This window comes from Aedes albopictus, chromosome 1 (assembly GCF_035046485.1).
Source record: "Aedes albopictus strain Foshan chromosome 1, AalbF5, whole genome shotgun sequence".
Lineage (NCBI taxonomy): Eukaryota > Metazoa > Arthropoda > Insecta > Diptera > Culicidae > Aedes > Aedes albopictus.
In genome coordinates this window covers 277,658,627-277,678,306 of record NC_085136.1, presented here as the reverse complement: position 1 = coordinate 277,678,306, position 19,680 = coordinate 277,658,627, and the positions used below count along the sequence as shown (strand labels likewise).

Sequence of the window (19,680 nt, the reverse complement as noted above, 5' to 3'; positions counted from 1 at the left end):
GTTGTGGAGGCGTGGATGAGGTCCAGGAAACTAGAGTTAGCTCATCACAAGACTGAGGTGACGGTTGTGAACAACCGGAAGTCGGAGCAGCAGGCGGTTGCACTATCCCGTCGAAGCGCTCCGTCAAACACTTGGGCGTGGTGATCGACGATAAGCTCATCTTCGGTAGCCACGATGATTATGCCTGTAAAAGAGTCTCCACAGCTATTGGGTCACTGCCCCGGATGATGTCCAATAGCCCTGCGGTATACGCCAGTAAGCGCAAGCTTCCGACTAACTTCGCTACGTCCATATTAAGATATGGCGGCCCGGCGTGGGGCACTGCGCTAAGTAACCAAAAGTTACCATGGTAAACTGGAAAGTACTTACAGGCTTATGTACCTGAGGGTTGCGAGCGTGTACCTAATCGTGTCACACGACGCGCTCTGGTATGGTGCCTATCGGCATCCTTATCAGGGAGGACTTGGAGTGCACCGAAATGCGCGGCACAAAATGCATACGCAGGTAGGAATGTGTTTAGTGGGTCGAGGAGAGAGTAGTCCTGGCTTTTACTTTTGTTGCAGAAGACGATCCTTACACTACCTGGACTTCCCTGTTCAGGTGTCTGTTAAGCGGATTATCCCTTATGGTTTAGAAGACAAAAAAATGGTGTCGGATGATAAGAATACATATTGCCCGAAGCCATCCGGTGTCGGGGACCCGACAGAGCAGGAAGCGATTGTAGGGAAGAGTAGCAAGAGTAGCCAAAAAACTAATCCACTGCAAAACGAAAAAATACCACGAGGAAAATGTGAATACTCAGGCGCAAGAGAGTATGAACCAGAATGATATGTGGGAGTTTTACAAACCGTGCGGAGAAAAACCATGCCTTTTCCCGTCATGTGTACGACCGTGATGGAAACTTGCTGAGAAAAACAATGCAATTGTGGCTGCTAGGAGGAGACAGCACTTCGGAGGTATTGTTTAACGATGGGAATGGCAGAGCGACAGACAGAATTCCAATCTATGACGAAGGACGAATTCAAGATAGCCTGCTATTAGAGGACTGAAGATCAAAAAGGCTGCTAGGAAGGATGAACTGCCGGCTTGGTTGGATGGTCTCATTTGTTTTCTGTACAAGAAAGGAATAATTATTGTTAACACTGTTTACAGTTCTTAATGCAGCGTACATCATTTTGTCCGGAATTCTGTTTAACAGGCTTTAATTCTTTCGTCGGCGAATATTAGGCGAGTTTACTTGAGGGCAGATTAACATCATCGGTGGGAGACTGCGCGGATTGGAATTACGATTACCGCCACAAGGGCCAAGTACATGATTGCTGGTGGTCAACGTCGATCCGGCCGTGGCAGTGAGGACGAAGTGGTGCTAGGTGGTGAATAGTTTGAGATGATGTGTACGAATTTGTTTATCCTGGTACTCTAGTGACGTGCGATAATGATGTTACCCGCGAGGTAAGAAGACGGATCATGGCTGCGAATAGGGCCTTTAACGAAACCAGCTGAAGTCCCGTAGGCCGCAAACGAAGCCAAACCTTGCGTTGTACGAGATTCTTCCGGTTGCTTTATATGGCCATGAACAATGAGAGAAGTTCATCAGAGTGCCTTTGGAGTCTTTGAACGTTAAGTGCTGCGAACAATACTCGGAGATACTAGGGGACAGCATCTGGCGACGTCGCATGAACTACGATACGAATTGTACCAAGCATATAAAGAGATGCCGTAGGAACGGCAAGCTTAAACCATATTCAGAAGAGAACCAGATCCGAGACCAGTGGAGGCGAATGCTTTATTCGGCGTAGACTCTCCGCTATGACTTTTAGCCCATCAATTATCAAGTAAGTACATTCTAGTATTCAATTCACCCAGAGTAATTAACTTATATAATTGGACCAATTCCATTATCCAACCGTTTCAGTGCTGCCAGTTTCTCAACAAATCTATCTTAACAGATAGAAATAACATTTTATTACGATAATATTATTACATTTAACACATGTACATTTAAACATTGTAAACAATCAAACATTCAAATACAATTAGTTTCCCCAAAGATACTTTACATCACAGAACAACATAGAACAGCTACAAATAAAATTGATCCCTCCTAATAGTTCTCAAGCAGTCCCCACCCCGCTTCAGATCGTAATCGTATCCGAAATTGTGGACACATTGTCCCCGCCCATGTTGTGTTCGTCCTGGAACCGTGCGTACCGCACCGGCAACGAATGCGATCGAACCCGGGCGGCAATGTCCTGCAGTTCCTCGGTCAGCGAGGTGGTGTGCCGACGGCGCCGATAGAGAACCAACGCAGTCCCGGTTAGACCGGCACAGAGCACCAGGGCACCGATGATGGAGTACTCGAGGGGTCCGGCTCCTCCGCCTCCGATGGTGGCACTTCGGGTGATGTTGGGCTGGTGTAGGTGATCGGCTTGCTGGATGGTGGTCGCGTTCGGGTTGGTTGGGCTCTGTATTGTAGTGGTGGTGGTTGTGTTGACTGTTGAAGTCGTGGGAGATTGAGCTGTGGCTGGTGATGGGATGGCTGACGTGTTCTGAACGGATGGTGATGTCGCGGAAGGGATGGTGCTAGGAGATGGTGATGCCGAGGTACTTGTTGGAGGCGTGCTTGGTGTAGGATTGGTGGGCAACGGCGCAAATGTTAGGACATCTGTGCCAGGTGTAGTTTCCTCTGGATGAATCGCTGTTGTCGACGAGGTTGCCGGGGCAGATGGCGGTGTGACGACTTCAGTTGTTGATGAGGTTGCAGTCGTAGTAACTTCGACAAGACCTTTTGATGTTATCCTGTAAAGGAGGAATTATAAGTGTACAAAGTTTGTTGGTCGGTACTTCATGAAGTCGATACCTGAGGTAACTCATCTGACTACAGCTGCACTGAACCGAATCGCCATCCGAAGAACTGTTGCACAGATTAGTATCCCATTTCAGATCCTTAGTCAACAGCTCACACTGAAACAGGAAAAGGGTTATTCAAAATTATACTACAGCATACCGAAATCGCAGAAAGTAAACCTTATAGTTTCCAGAGTGATTCCCCGCAGGCAGCGAAGCATTCCACGTGAACTTGCCATCCTTCCAGTCAGCTTGTTTCCAGCTTCCACCTTTGTCTGCCGCCACAAGCAGGGCTTGATACATTTCCACCATCGGCTCCGACGTCAGCAGATCCGACCGGAACCATATCTTACCCAAGCAGTAGTATGCTACGCCGCTCGCCGAACTCGTTCCAATTGATGCGTCCGACGTTTTCAAGATCGCATGCACAGAACTACTCGCATTATCTGGAATCCGAACACCGTCCTGAAGTGGGCTCTTGGACGCTGCGCTCCATCTCATCACGTCCAGACTGATCAATCTCCCGGAATACCCTCGTTGCTTGTTGCTGCAGAACTGCTCGGTTGCCGTCGGAATATAGCTCAAGAGTTGTTGCTTCGCTTCCGACACATTTGCTGCGGAGAGTATCTGGCTTTCGTAGAGGTCCAACTTGACCTCCGCAGTGTTCGCCGAAGGTGCCGGATGAACTTCGCGACTTTCGCGAGCAGGGCCATGCTCAACGGCGTCTATCAATTCTAGCAACGGACCTAGGAGGTGAGAACCGTGATTCCCGAAGTCGACGAGGACCTTAACCTGCTTTGCGTACTGTAGAACAGTGGACGCTGAAAGGTACCGAGACCGTTCGACGAAATCCTTCTGAACTTCGGGCGTCTTGGTTTCCATGAGCAGCATCACCTTGGTGTAAAAGTCGTTGAAGTGTTTCGAGTCTTGGTTTTTCAGCGTGACAACAGCGTCGAACGCTATCTTTGTTGCCTCGATAATGTTACCACGCCGGAAACTATTCTCGATAGCATCGACACGATGATCTAGATCTGCTTGGCTAAGATTCGGATTAGGCAGCAACATTACTTTAGGTCCATCGATTCGAGAGCACGCATTTCGTGAGTCACATACTTCGTAGAATGTGGATACGCCACTTCTGGTGTACGGCAACTGAGTTTCAGCGGACATCACTTCGTAATAGCTAGCGAAACCGATCGAGTTCCCTTCGACGGAGTACCCGAACGAATACACGAGGGGGTAATCTGACTCTCGTTCCTTGGCCACTCCGGTGGAGAACGTGAAAAACGTCCCAAGAGCTGTCCCGTTTTCGATCGGAGTTACTTCCAGAGGAAGTCCCTTCGGTGGCGCATTCGTTTCCAAGATCATGTCCCAGTGGCTCGTGACTGTTCCACGTGGAGCCTTCGTATCAACGCTGTCATCGATGGGCTCCGGACATGTCGTAACCAATCGGAACTTGTACGAAGCATCAGGAGCCAGTCCGTCCCATTTAGGTGCAGACGCCGGAATGATCAACGAGACTTCACGGGTCACCGTATCGTTCCCGTAATCTACCAACTCCGAGAGAAAGTTCTCCTCTATGTCGTTGATCTGGACACCTCCAAGGCCGCCGACCGTAGAGGGGTCCAAGTACGCGAACCCATCTTGCTTCACGACAGTCCAGTTACTGGTGCACTTCGGAAACAACCCGCTCACATCAACCGGTATTTCGTAACGTTGACCGAGTAGTAGATACATTGGGGGCATCGATTGTAGAACCACCGATACGGTTGACTTGGAGTTAACCTGTATGTGGGAATCGAGTCGGACGTCTCCAACCGAAGCTGATATCTTATACTTTGATTCCTTGAGGAATGAAATCGTGGCGCTGTTATTCGAAATGAGCAAATCTTCCGAACAACCTCCGTCACCAGTCGAATCTTCACATTTCCAGTTTTCGTTGGATATCTGCCTGTCGTTAAACAAGGTACGTATTACGATGGTTTGGGCAAACCCTGCGGTTGCATCTGTTGGAAATACACCACCCTTCAAGTCGCGTTTCAGAACGCTTAGTTTCATCGTAGCTGCCACAATGCTGTTTCCAGCGGCGGAATCAACCACCGTTACAGCGATGTTGTAGGTCTTGCCGGGCGATAGATTACCGGCAGGGATTTCCAGGATATCCGAATTGGTCTTCAACACGCCGGAGGCTTCGTCCAGCCCTTGTACGGTCCAGTGGAACTGAAAAAGGTAAGATCCCGTTGATATAGGGCTTTTCAAACAGTTCACATTCAAATTCGAATAGTAGCATTGATAGTGAGGTAAACCTCTTCGCAAGAAATGGGTTGGCTGGGTCTACACTGAGAAAGATGGATATCGGAAGTAGTACAAACGTAGGGAACCTCATTATAAACCCGTCAGAAATGTCGGGCTATGGTAGTAATGGACGGAACGTGGTTAGCGAGGGTCTTCAACGAGACCTGCGAAGGGCTTCCTACTATGGATGAGACTGCACAACAGCTGGGTGTGATCATCGAACTTGCATCCTCGAAGAGTAATATCAGCAAGGACATCAAACAGGACTTGCTGAAACTCCGTAAGTCGATGTAAGCGGCCAAGCAAGACCATGATAACATTATGGAAACAGTGGCGGTAGCAGTGTGCTTGAAGCTAAAGGTCGAAAGTCAACCCAGACTGAAGTCTACATATTCATGGGTAGCCCGTCGAAGATACCAGATATGACTACTACATATCTACTTAAAGAAGCGCGCGAGGTAGCCGTAGTAAAATGTGAGCCCAGAAGAGCCTTTAACCGCGAAACAAAAGAATCTCAAATACCTTGCGTCGAGCCTCAGCCTAGGCATCCTAGAAGTCTTGTAAAGGTGGGCCTGATTTGTGAGATGACCAGTTAGTCCCGGACTGTAGGAAGCAGGGGGTTTACGACCTTGTGTGGGTCCTCAGCCACCACAATCTAGAGCGAGTCAGGGGAAGAACGCCCTTGGGACCCTAATGGAGACGCGGACGATAGATAGGAGATCAAATAGAGCAGTTACCAGCCAGTCAGGCAAGGCTAGACGTGCTCGTACCGGTAAAACGACTCTTGAGTCTAGGAAAGGACATCGCATGCAAAGGATTCGTCTACGCGTTTTTGACGAGTTCTGGGTGACGTTCTAGGGAGTAGAGGTGAAGGCTGCAGATGGGAGCCTAGGGTTATTTCCTAAGCGAACCTTGGCATTGGCAATCGAGATGGTACACGCTTAGGAAATCATGCATCGGTGAGCTGGTAGAGACGGCATTCTATATTCTTAGTAGGATCGGGTGATACTGGCTTGAAACGAAGGATGGGCTAATGTCGGCATTGCCTTCCGTTTCATAAAACCGTAACGAGGCCTCAAGGTACATTCCCGCGCTGTACCCATCTTGGGCAACTAACTAGGTGGATGTAGCCTGCTTCATCGCATTGGCAGAGAGGGATAGCGGCTCTAAGGGGTGCCCGAAGGACACGATTTCTTACAAATCGAATTCAAAAGAGGGTACGAGCGGTGAGGTAGAGAGAGGAACGGTCAACCCGTTCGCGAGAAGTGGGCTGATGAGTTCGTCAATACAAGGGGTGAGGGCGAAAGCTAAAATACCCCGCAGTGAGTAGCAAGTAGCGTCACGAAGCGGTACAGCGTCAGCAGAGGAAGCGCAGATGAGTGGCGAAGACCACATGCGGACGCTGAACCGCAACAGGAGTGGGCAACCGAAAATGTTGGTGGTCCCAGAGCTGATCGGATACACCAGTGGGCTGAACAACATCAGCAAGAACTTTAAGCAGCGTCTGCTGAAACAACGCAAGCCGGTGGCTCTGTCCAAGAAGGGGCACAACCTTCTGGCCGAGGAGTTGAGCGTGGTCGATGTGTGCAAGGAGGAGACTTCCAACTAAACAGCCAGCTTTTTCTTTGTCGGAAGATCGACAATGACGCACAAAACCGTGCCGCTCACTGAAGCAAGGAGCACAGCAAACCACCCCACGACTCGAAATGCATGGCCTAAACCTGACGGAAAGGGCAAGAAGCGCCCAGCAGATTGTGGCGGACAGCAAAGCATGAAGGGAATGACCAGCCCGAGAACCCCAGGGCAGCACGAGGGGAAGCCAGATCATAGTAAAGCCCCGAAAGATTGACGTCTTGAAGCCGCGATGCGACCTCGACGGGAGTGACGAGAATCCCTGGATCACGATAGGGAGGAAGAAGAAAGTGATGAAAGTCAAGCCGCAAGCGCGATTGGGGCGACGCGTTGAACCTCAAAACCGAGGCATATACGTACGCCAAGGTACTGAGGATCATAAGATATGAAAATCGACCCCCTCTAAAGGGTGACGTCCTTTATGGAAACCCCCTTATGTACTACCCCAAGATATCCTGCGCAAGTAGATGTAGGTGACAGCCCTGACGGCAGAGGCGACTATCCAGTGTAAAAACTTGGACGAGGTCATCGACGCCGAGGAGTTTGCAGTCACTCTAAAGGATAGTTGGATCGGATGCAGCTCGGTGGCTACAGGAGGAGTGATCCGAAAGACACATGAAGGTGGAGCTCAGAGATGGAAGAGCAAATACACATGGAAGAAACCACATACCCACTGACAATGGAAACTGGGTAGCGGAGAAGATCTAGCTAGATCAGTACAACTGTCCGATATCCAGTTCAAAAGACTGCTTCCCTGTCAAACGAAAGCTTCGCAATAGCGAAGATCAGCGAGGTGTACTCTACTGTAGCTATTCTGCCCCTCTCAGGTGGCCGATCAACAAATTCTCGTCCATGGTGGACGTCCATGAGTGACCTTGTGAAGCTCGGGTATCAACGCTAGTTCCTACTTCAGACTAAAGGGTTGACGATGAGTACGTGCATAGAGCGATACGAGGACTCCGAGACTCTATTGACATAGTCTGTAGAAAGGTCAGGCTCATTGCATCCGTCTTTCCCTTTGCATCTCCTCATTGCATTCCCTTTCGACGGCACTGCAGCGGTGTTGCACCTAGAACTAAATCAATCGAGTCTTTGAGAAGACTCGTTCTTCCCAAATGACGTTCTTGTGTAGCGGGAAGCTCTTGGATAGCTTGAAACGAGAATTTCCGTTGGCATTTGCTAAGTTGTTGTGCCGTGACGATATCTCCCGGAATTTTTATCGGATTTAATGGTTGTTCTACAGCTGGCATTTCTAAGGATTCATCTTCTTCCATGCGATTGTTCGGTGTCCATGGGTCTTTTCTTCGGGTGTAAGGTCCAGTGGAAGTTGAACGCTTTCGGGAAATCTATACCGAGAATCAAAGGTTTGTATAAAATTATTCTAGTACAATAACTGATGGTATAACCTTGGTTACTTTCTGGACCTCGAACGGGATATTGACATATCCTAGGCAGCTTTACGACGTACGATCAGCGCTAAACAGTTTTAGGCGACAAGGTTGAATCTTGAGTCCTAGGTGCTCTATCAGTTTCTGAGAGCTCAGAATAGTTACACCATCTGGCGATTCGGTAGAGTAGGGTCGAGTATAGAAGAAGGCGCCGGCAGCCGAAAGTCTCCGATAGCCACCATGGCTGGCTGACCTCACACTTCGATAAGTCGGCATATGTGGATCAATTGCTCATATCCTCCATGAGCAAAACTGACCCAACAGGTTTTTGACAACCTAATCGGAATCCTTAGTCGTGTGTATGACTCCACAATTTATGGGATTTTTTGGCGCTACAGTAAGGACCCGATTTTGTCAGCCCCATTTTGCGACGAACTTTTTGCTCTCATTATCTTAAGATCACATTTTATGCAATTTGATAATATTTATCACCAAACTACAGCTGAGATGCAGAATATACAGGAACAAAAAGTTTGAAAAACTGTTTAAGTTATTGAAGACAGCAAAAAATGTGTTCCGAAAAGGGGCTGACAAAATCGGGTCACTTATGTATAACGGTCTTCGGGTTTCTTTAAAAACAACCGGTTAGGTTAAAAGCCGACGTTTCGAATGTTTATTAATTCATCCTCAGGGCAAACTACAAATTTCACATTTAGTCACTTATTAACATATAACATACAGATTATACAAATTACCCAAGTAACCACGAAGCCGTATATAAGTGCATCAATTTTGCCATATATTTATATTTAAAACTGTGAATATAGTGCTGCATTACTTTAAACCCCTCATTGAAGCAATATTATAGTCGAAAAGGGCCCCACTAAAATCAAACTAGTGCCACATATTGCAGCACGCTGACAGCCATTGCTAAAGTAACATTAATGCATGTGCTGTACATTTGCATTTGCACATGCTTAATACGTAGCCGCGTAGTTGCCGGCTAAGAATAGGACTACTAATTCCAATTCAAGGTGTCAAGCGACCCGTGCCGAGGAATGAGTGATTGAGGGGGTGAAAAAGATGCTCGATCTTTAACGGAGCCTGTGGGGCACCTGGGCACCCCCCACAGTAAGCTGTCCCTTACCGCGTTAATGCAGAGCTCTGGCGTGGTGGACATTCTTTCTCGTGCGACTCGTGGGAATAAAATATGAGTAAAAATCCAATTCAAAAAACAGGTGTAGCAGGTAGTAGTGGGGCGATCAACCCCTTCGCGAGAAGCGGGTTGATGAGGTCTCCAACAAGGAGAAGCGAGGAGTCAGGTGCTGGAAGCTACTTACGCAGCTCAAGCGTGGGAGCTCCTGTCCACTCCACGGCAAGCCAGCCGGCGGAGGTTATGGACGGAGCATGGTTGCTGAGGGCCATCAGCCAAGTAGCAGGAAAAGGACGGCCCGCACTAGAGGTAGCTGAGCAGCAGCTTGGCAAAATTATCGACTTTGCGACAACTAAGTCGAATATAAGCAAGGACCTTAAAACGGCCTTGCTTCGGCTTAGAGCGTCTGTCGATGAGGCCAAGCAGGAGCACGCGGTCGCGTTGCTGGCTGCAGTAGCGGCGGAACCCGCAAAGGAGAAAGCGTCTAAGTTTACACAAACGGAGGCCTTCTCCTTCGCGGGTAGTCCGAAGAGAGTGGAAGCGAATGCTCGTGACAAACGTGACAAGCATTCGCAGAAGCGGGCGAGGCAGCCGTCAGGTGAGGAGCTGTCTGGCGGCGCCCGCAAGGCCAGGCGTATAATAACCCCGAAAGCCGGTGGTAATGCCGGAAAGTCGGACCCCAGCCAGGGTTCCCGGAAAGCTGGGAAGGGTGGGCCTGAAAAGGCCGGCCCGTCCCGGAATGATGGGAACAAGGGGTTGCGACCAATGGTGGGCCCTCAGCAGCCACAGAGCAGGGCGGTCCAAGGAGAGGACCCTCCTTGGACAAAGGTAGAGCGGAAGAGGAAGAAGAAGGTGAATCCGCAGGCAGAAGTGCAGGACGCCAAGCCAAGGCGTAGGAAGGCAGGTGCCAGGCGCGAGAAAGGCGACGCTATCGTCATCAAGACCGAACAGTCTAAGTACTCGGACGTCTTGAAGACGATGCGAAGCGACGCCAAGCTTGAGGGTCTTGGAGCCGACGTACGCAGTATTAGACGTACTCGTACGGGTGAGATGATCCTGGAGCTGAAGCGCCAGAAGGAACACAAGGGCGCCGCCTACAAGAGGCTGGCAGAAGAGGTCCTTGGTGAGGGTGTGCAGGTGAGGGCTCTGACACATGAGGCGACTCTGAAGGTCAAAGACATTGACGAGATCACCGAAGTGGAAGAGCTCGTCACGGCACTGCGGCAACAGTGCGATGTGCAGGTGGCCGCCGCAGCCGTTAAGCTACGGAGAGGGCCAGCAGGGACACAGATAGCCTTGGTTCAGCTACCTGTGGCGGACGTTAAAAAGTCCGTTAAAGTAGGGCGGATAAAGGTGGGCTGGTGTGTATGTCACCTGACATTCCACGAGCCACCAGAGGTTTGCTTCAGGTGTCTGGAACCAGGACACAAGTCATGGGATTGCAAAGGCCCCGACAGGCGCAAACTGTGTAGGCGATGCGACGTTGAAGGTCATAAGGCCCAAAGCTGCACGAGTCCGCCCATCTGCATGATCTGTACCGGGAAAACCTCGAAAAACAGACATACGATGGGTGGTCCAGGGTGCCCGGCCTTCAAGAAAGCCGCAGTGAACAACAAATCACAGTGCAGGTAACACAGCTGAACCTGAACCACTGTGATGCGGCTCAGCAACTGCTTTGTCAGGCAGTTTCTGAGTGGGAGACGGATATCGCCATCATATCGGACCCATACCGAGTACCCGCCGGCAACGGCAACTGGGTCGCGGATGGGACCCGAAAAATGGCGGCGATATGGACGACGGGTAAATACCCCGTTCAGGAGTTGGTGTCTACTACCTATGAGGGCTTCATGGTCGCCAAAGTAAACGGGGTCTTCTTCTGCAGCTGTTATGCGCCTCCGCGGTGGCCGATCGAGCAGTTCACGCAAATGCTGGACCGCTTAACGACCGTGCTAACAGGGCGAAGGCCGGTGGTAATAGCGGGCGACTTTAATGCCTGGGCCGTGGAATGGGGAAGCCGTTTCACGAACCAGCGGGGTCAGATCCTGCTAGAAACACTGGCCATCTTAGATGTCGACTTGGCTAATGTCGGTACCAAGAGTACCTTTAGTCGAAACGGAGCGGAGTCAATTATTGACGTGACCTTTTGTAGTCCTGGCCTAACAAGTAGTTCGAACTGGAGAGTAGATGATGGCTACACTCACAGCGACCACCTGGCGGTTCGCTACAGTATCGACTACAATAACAGCAGACAGCGGATAGAAGAAGAGGCGGCTAGGCCAAGGCCAAGCCCTCGCAGGTGGAAGACATCATACTTCGACGAAGGGGTATTTAGGGAGGCGCTCCGCCGTGAGCGAAACTTAATCGGTTTAGACGGCGATGAGCTGGTGGCGGTGCTCTCACGTGCGTGTGATGCGACCATGCCTAGGCGAGTCCACCCTAGAAATGGGAGGCCACCGGCTTACTGGTGGACCGACGCGATTGCGGACCTGCGCCGCGCCTGCCTACGGGCTAGGCGGCGGATGCAGCGAGCACGATCAGAGGAAGAGCGAAACGAACGGCGGGTGGTGTTCGCCGCTGCAAAAGCCGCGCTCAAGACCGAGATAAGAGCAAGCAAAAAGGCCTGCTTCGAAGGTCTCTGTCAGAGTGCCAATACGAACCCGTGGGGTGATGCCTACAGGATCGTTATGGCCAAGACGAGAGGTGTAATGGCTCCCATAGAGCAATCTCCAGGGATGTTGGAGGGGATCATCGAAGGGCTTTTTCCGCGTCATGATTCTAGTCCATGGCCTCATTTCGTCCGGGGACTGGGGCTGGCGATGAGAAGAGGGTCACCGATGTGGAAATTGCGGGGATAGCAAACTCTCTTAGCGTAGGTAAGGCCCCAGGTCTGCAAGGAGTTCCGAATCTGGCCTATTGCAGAGGCTCCCGAGAAGTTCAGGTCAGTTATGCAGAAATGCCTGGACGAGGAAGTTTTCCTAGAAGCTTGGAAGAGGCAGAGCCTGTTCTATTGCCAAAGGCGGGGAAACCACCCGGACACCCGTCGGCATATACACTATTATTCTTGATAGACACGGCGAAGAAGGTGCTCGAAAGGATCATCCTCAATACATACATAGAATGTTGAGGTTCACCGAGGGCGAAAATGGCCTTTCGTGTAACCAGTACGGCTTCCGGAAAGGGAGGTCGTAGACGCTATCTGTCGGTTACAAAAACCGCCGAGAAAGCACTCAAGCCTAAGAGAAGACGGTTTCGTTTCTGTGCGGTAGTGACTCTGGATGTACGCCAGTAAACGTAAGCTTCTGGCTAGTATCGCTACGTCCATACTAAGGTATGGCGGCCCGGCGTAGGGCACTGCGCTACGTACTGAATGCTACCGACGGAAGCTGGAAAGTACTTACAGGCTTATGTGCCTGAGGGTTGCGAGCGCGTACCGTACCGTGTCACACGACGCTCTCTGCGTCATTACTGGTATGGTGCCTATCGGCATCCTTATCAGTGAGGAAATGGAGTGCTTCGAAATGCGCGGCACAACAGGCATACGTAGGACTGCCAGGATGGCCTCTATAGTCATATGGCAGCGCGCGCGTGTGACAGTTCCACCAAAGGAAGGTGAACCAATAGGTTGATACCGAGGGTAGATAGCTGGATTAATAGGCGCCATGGGGAAGTTACATGGTTACATTTCACCTGACACAGGTCCCTTCAGGCCATGGTTGCTTCCGACAGTATTTACACTGTTTTGGGCATGCGGGTACTATTCGTGTGCCCGCGTTTTCGCACAATACGTGACCGCATGCTTGCAACATGCGGAGAGGACACAACTCTGGACAATCTTGTCCAGAGGATGTGTAGGAATGAGCTTGGCTGGAACGCCGTTTCAACGGCTATCACCCATATCGTCTGGAAGCTACAGAGGAGGTTGCGCATGGACTCGGAGAATGGCTAGTTCAGATGCGGTACAAGGGTTCGAAGTCGGCTTCGTAGGTCATACCGGTGCCCTGCGGTCGAGATCCTTACATTGATTAAGTGGCCGCGGAGAGGAAGTTCCGGTAGCGGTGCTGTCGTGGCGTCGGTCTACTGGGTTGGATCCGAGCCCGCGGTTGGACAGGGGTCTCCGGTAAGAGCCGGGGCAGGTGGAGACCCTGCTGTCTGCAACCTTCTGGTGCATCTGATAGGGCCTGAAGGGTAGTGATACCCTTCCTTTGCGGGCCGGTCCGATCGGGTTGCACGTAAGCATCAGTTCTTGATGTCTGCTAAGCCATTGGGCGCGGGCGGGGTTGACCCTGCCCGCCTTCCGAGGACAAAGGAAGTGGTGAGGATTACTCGGGAAACTGTCTAAGCGCCAGCATGCTACCGTGATGGACTCTCCAAAGCGATTAATTCGATGTTCTTACCCTAGCCTTGTTATCCCCCTACGGTTTAGAACAGTGGTCACCAAAGTGCAGCCCGCGGGCCGCACGTGATGCCTAGTTCTCTATGTTGCCGTAGAATTTCTTGTAATGTTTCTTAAGGAGGTTGTTCTACTCCCAAAATAGTCTAGAATAACGTGTTTAACGTTTCACGAATTAAATCAGGAGCTGCAATACAAGCAGTTGAAAAAATAGTCGTGAGGATCACTGGTTTAGAAGGAAAAAAAAAAAAGATTTGTACAACTGTTCGGTATCCAGGTCAAGAGACCGTTTTCATGTCAAAGTTTTGCTATTGCAAATATAAGGTGTACTACTGCAGTTGTTATGCCCCGCACCGGAGGCCGATCGTCCAGTTCTTGTCCATGGAGAACCAATACACGCCTAGGTCCAGGCTGAACGTGGATGTTTCGAACGAAGCCGACAAAAGTACCTACAGTAGGAACGGAGCAGAGTCCATCTTCGAGCATAGTGTCGAGGGTTATCGATAGCCATCGCCGATGGCTGTGAACGCGCTTCGATGAACCGGCGATTGCTCATGAATAATCTCACCGAAATCCTGTCCAGTAACGACCTTGTGGTTACCGCATTATTGGTCGATGCCGCAATGCCAAGCCGATCCCCATCCAGCAGTGGGTACCTACCGGCTAGGACAAGGATGCAAAAAACTTGCAGAAATGAGGGTAAAGTGAAGCAAAGAAAGATCTACAAGGCTGGCACTAAACAATGAGATTAAGGCACGTAAGCGGGCGAGGCCTTGGGTTAACGCCAGCAGGGTAGTCATAACCAAGACGAGATGTTTTCAGCACCCGCGAAGCGTTTTTGCGTCACGAAACGCCACCATAAGCTCCCGTCCACTGTGACCACGCCAGCCAATATCAGGTTGCCTTGATGCCAAACGAGGCACTCATCACAATAGCGAAGTCGCTCAATGTGAGCGAGACACTGCACTGGGCTCAGACGGCATTCCGGCCGTAACCATCAAGGCGGCCATCGAGGCTCGTTTTGACATTGCAACGGGTTCGTAGTACCTCCTCAGCAGGTTTGTGAGAGTTTGTCGCGGTATAGAGTAGTATTCGCCGGTTTGTCAGAATTTAATTCAGGAAAGTATTTGTATTGCACGTTTCCACTCTGTGTTTGCTGGTCACCCGAAAAGGACGCCACCAACAATAGCAGCTACCAATATACATTTCAATTCCTCATCAGATGGTTCTGCCTTTAATGGTATAAGATGCTGGTAGCAAAAATAGGAAATAAGGACCTTGGAGATTCTCAATTGCCCGAGGAGGTAGAAACGGCAATTTGCCCATATAGCCCTAAAGAGAGAGTAATATTTTGTGGACACAGAACCCCGAAGTCCTACCATGGTTGTTCGGTAGAATGCCACAATCCAGAGGTTTACCACTAAACCCTGGTTACTGCAAATCCGAGGTAATCTCGATACCAAGGCGAAATTTAGCCCAAAACCTTCCAACCGTTGACGAGCTTCCGGCGAAGACTTGAGCAGGTTAAGGTCATCCGCTAAGCTCGGCCGAAGAACTCCCGGATTATTTAGGTGGCGGCAAAGGTCGTATGTGAGACGTGGACCAAAAAGGAGCTAGAGCGTGGAACGACAGAAGATAACAACGAGAGTAAAGCACCTGAAGAAAGATACGAAAAGAATAGATTAGCCTTAAGAAATTGGGTGAAGTGAAGTGGAGAAGTTAGATACCTAGGGAATGATAGAGAGAATGCATTAAGGTTAGACAAATAATCAGGAGTTGAAAAGCTAACTCAAGCGATTTCTTGAATCCGCGATAGAGCAAGGATAAGCGTGCAGACCCTAGAGATTGAACTCAAACAGAGTCTCGTTAGCCGCTGGGAAGGGTGAAACTCTCCTTAAGCCGTTACAAAAGTTCAGAAATCAGTTACAACATGTTCAGAATGGCTAGGCAGAAGTGCCTAGACAGAGGAGATTTCCGGAGAGGTGAAGCTATATAGCCACACCCGGAATACAGATTTATTTGTCTGCTGAACACATTCTGTCAGTGTTGGAACGGATCATTCTGTCGAGGCAGATGTTTCATATCGACAGGACTGATGATTCTGGACATTAGTTCAGTGAACTGGCCGAGATGTGCCCCAAAACAATTGACGGGGAGTCCGCACTGCTTCGCTGGTTGTCACGCTAGACGTGAAGAAGGCGGCGAACAGCGTTAGCTGTATCGCCATCGAGAGGTGTCTCTCTATGACACTGAGGATGAAGAGAAAACAGCGTCACCGTGGGGTACCTTCGGGGTCAGTCCTGGACCCAGTACTATGGAACGCAGCATATTGAGGTATATCGTAATCGGCGCCCTACTAGCGGACTCATGCCGCATTCTTCCTGTATAGCTTCGTAATAGCGAAGATCATCGGGATATACTACTGCAGTTGTTATGACAAACCACCAGTCTTCCCCCCTCTTCCCCCTCTAGGTAGCCGATAAATCAGTTCTCGTCTATGCTGGATTCACTATCAAGCGCATTAGTGGAATTGAGTCTGTTACGGGTATAAATATTTGTTACAATTATAAGACAGAATAATTGTTTAATGTGTTTAAAGTTCAATATTCGTTCGTTCCTTGTGCTTCATGTTGAATTTTAACTTGTAAATATTACCCTAGTATTAATTAACATTTATAGGGTTCTGGCAGGATAGAGGCCAATGAAGTGCAATCCTATTTCGATTGCCAACATTCAGGCCATTTCGGGCCGCGATTAAGAACTAGATACGTAAACCTTTCCCTGACACAGACTTCAAGTCATAGAGCTCTAGTATCGAAACCCGAAACGGGATGCCCGATTAGGATTAGTTTTCCTAGACAAAACCAAGCTATGAACACAGCAACAAATGCTATGAACTAAAAGGCATACCGCCAAATAAAATACATTTCCAGGATGACTGATACCAGGATGACCAATACATGAAACCTCGTCATCCTGTGATCGGAAAGAGTTATCCATCTGGATAACAGGGCACATTTATGTTATGTGTTGTCTTGCGTCAATTTGTAATGTTCCTAATTTGTGCATTTGTAAGGCTCTTTGTGTTGTGATATGCTAATCCTTTGTAGTAATTGATTTCTTTTATTTTTGTAACAAGTCCCGTGGTCATCCGCGGAGACTTCAATGCCTGGACGGGGTAGCCGCTCGACTAACGTGAGAGGCTGGGCCCTACTCGAAGCTATGGCTAGACTGTACGTGGATATCGTGAACGTAGGCGACAAAACAAACCTGCAGTAGAAATGGTGCAGAATCCATCATTGATATGACCTTCTGGACCCCGGGTCTAAACCCTAGCTTGTACTGGAAGGTCGACGATGGATACACGCACAGTGACCATCTGGCGATTCGATACAGAGTGGAACACGGAGGATGACGATCAGAGCCGAAGGTCATCGACCGCCATCGGGAATGGCTGACCTCGTGCTTCGATAAGCCGGCATTTGTGGAGCGATTGCTTATTAAGGGTAACACCGACGATCTATCCAGCGATGATTTAGTCGGAACCCTAAGCCGTGAATGTGACACCGCTATGCCAAGGCGATCCCTATGCAGAAATGGACGAAAACTGGTATACTGGTGATGGTTCCAGAGATGCCTAAGAGAAAGAAGGAGGATGCTCCTTCACACCGATGAGAGTACAATGGAATAAAGTAAGGCCTACAGGGCGGCTAAACTAGCACTGAACTAAGAGAGTAAGGCGCGTAAGCGGGCGTGCTTCGAAAATATCTGCCAATCAGCAAACACGATCCCTTGGAGTGATGCCTACAGAGTAATCACGACCAAAACGAAGGGTGCGTTAGCAGCACCCCCAGAACGCTATCCCGAGATGCTGCAGAGGATCGTAGAATCGTTGACTCTTGCCCCTCGTTTAACTAGTTCGGCTTCCGGAAGGGTCGATCGATGGTGGACGTTATAACGGCTGTAACCGAAACGGCCAAGATATCCTTCCAAAGAAGCAAAGAGGAATCCGCTATTGAGCGGTATATACCATGGTAGACCCAAAGAATGCGTTCAATAGCGCCAGCTTAGCCCCCTATTTTGAAATATTACGCTCCATAGAAATCCAATCAACTCATTTGCTTCACGGATGACATAATCGTCAGAAGAAATGATTACACTCCCCACTTACCTTGTAGTCATTCCTAGGCCGACAGAAGATAACCTTTGCCGTTACGGTGAACGGCACATCCGGGTAGGTCACCTCGGATCCCAACAGAAGCAACGATACATCCCCAGCCGATGACGAACCGTCCTGAACCAACGCAGCCCGAGCATTCTTACCCGGGTAGGTCACCGTGAAGTTCTGATCCTGACTTCGGGTCCCCGCTTGGTCAACGGCTACCACGTTGAAGGTGTAGCCCACCCCGGGCACCAAATCCTCATTGGGAATCATGATCTGATTGCCGTCCGAGATGGCCTCGCGTTCCGCCTTAAAACGTTTCTCCAGCTGACGAACGCTCTTCCACAGCAGTAGCGTGTGACGTTGACTCACGATACCGTTCAACAGCTCGAAATGCACCGTCACGTCATAGTGCAACCTCTGACCTCCCTTGGTTTGCAGACTGGAATGGGACGATAAACATTAGTTACTACCACCACAACTACCGTACCAATTGCAGTGCACTTCGTGCCCTCGTGAGAAACCGCGGTCAAGTGAAAGGTGCGTTCCTTGCGTGCAACACTCTGCTGCTGCTGCTGCTGGTATCAACTGTTAACCGAACGTGAATAAAACATGAGGCTAAAAATCGATAAGCGCTACGCTACGTGCAGTGCACTTGTGGGTAAGAAGGAGGTGCCAATCACACGGTTGGAGTGCCATGTTGAGGCGTGCTTCTTGCTACGAAATTGAGATAACCCTATGGTGATCTGCTGAGGCACTGCTACGACACTTCCGGTTTCGTCGCTCAAGTTCGTCGGCTTTGTCGGACCACAGATGAACTCCGGTGCCAGTATCCGAAAGCTGGGTCGTTCCTGTAAGGACTCGGTACTGTAGTTGTACTCAACTCGTATCATCGCATTAAGTTCGCAAACTTACGGCTGCTGTAATCTCCAAGTCCGTGAAGACCAACGATACCAAAACTGCAAACATTTCGGGGAACCTCATTTTTGCGCTGTTGTCCAACTCAGAGACCAAACTCTACGATTGATTTTTCGCTCTTGGTCTTACTCGGCCACATTTGAAGTTGTCTCCGCCCGCACAGGTCAAGCGATGGTACCGAACTGGACGGACACCACAAATAAACCCATTTGCCATCATACCCCATCATTAGGTTGGAGAGCTAATGGGGTGGGCGGGAGTCCACCCGCCGTCACGTGATGAGTGTTGTGTTGTTTGTTGGGGGTGTGTATAGGTGTCGTGTCACCATCCTTGCGTCCTGGTGGCGAGCTAGCACGCAATAGTCAGCCGAAGTACTTCGGATACGGAAATTTGTTCGCCGAACGAAGGATGGGAAGGTGTTTCTGGAAAAACGAAGTACCTGCATGAGTTGAGTATAGTGTTTCCGTTACGTATGACTACCTGTTTGATTGTGTTCTCTTGTGAGCCATAGGATCGAAGGACATGCAATGAAAACAGAAATCCCTGAATTTTAATTACCTTAACCTTCATCCAGCCAACGTATATTTTGCACCTTCGGAAAAGCACAAAAATTGTCATAACTTTTTTGTTTTTCGATGGATTTTGATGATATGTTCACAACTTCCCGAAAAACTCGTCTAGTTTATTATACCGGGGACATGGGTGCCTGGTCCACATGGTTCCGGAGTTATTCCGGATTGTCTTGGGGTACCAAAATTAGCCACATACTTTGCGCAACATATATCTCAAGATCCCGATGAGATAGAAGTATAGTGTCTTCGGCGAATTTGTTCAGTAGGTTAAGAACTAACTGGCAACGGCGACTTTGGTTCGCGATTCGGCCGCTAGGCGGCGC

The 19,680-nt window shown here is 49.7% G+C and overlaps 2 protein-coding genes across 3 annotated transcripts in view; one reads left to right on the top strand and one right to left on the bottom strand.

Annotated features, from left to right (window-relative positions):
• Positions 1-19,680, top strand: part of LOC109412593 (fibroblast growth factor receptor homolog 1) — a 595,864-nt gene that overhangs the window by 70,412 nt on the left and 505,772 nt on the right. The gene's annotated exons all lie outside the window — the stretch shown is intronic.
• LOC109433568 (uncharacterized) lies at positions 1,901-19,337 on the bottom strand. Its single transcript, XM_029860363.2, has 6 exons — positions 18,783-19,337; positions 18,603-18,718; positions 17,877-18,309; positions 3,028-5,067; positions 2,861-2,964; positions 1,901-2,799 (listed from the first exon to the last, which is right to left on the bottom strand). Exons 1-6 carry the CDS (start codon positions 18,849-18,851, stop codon positions 2,136-2,138), a joined length of 3,426 nt encoding a protein of 1,141 aa, XP_029716223.2. The 5' UTR covers positions 18,852-19,337; the 3' UTR covers positions 1,901-2,135.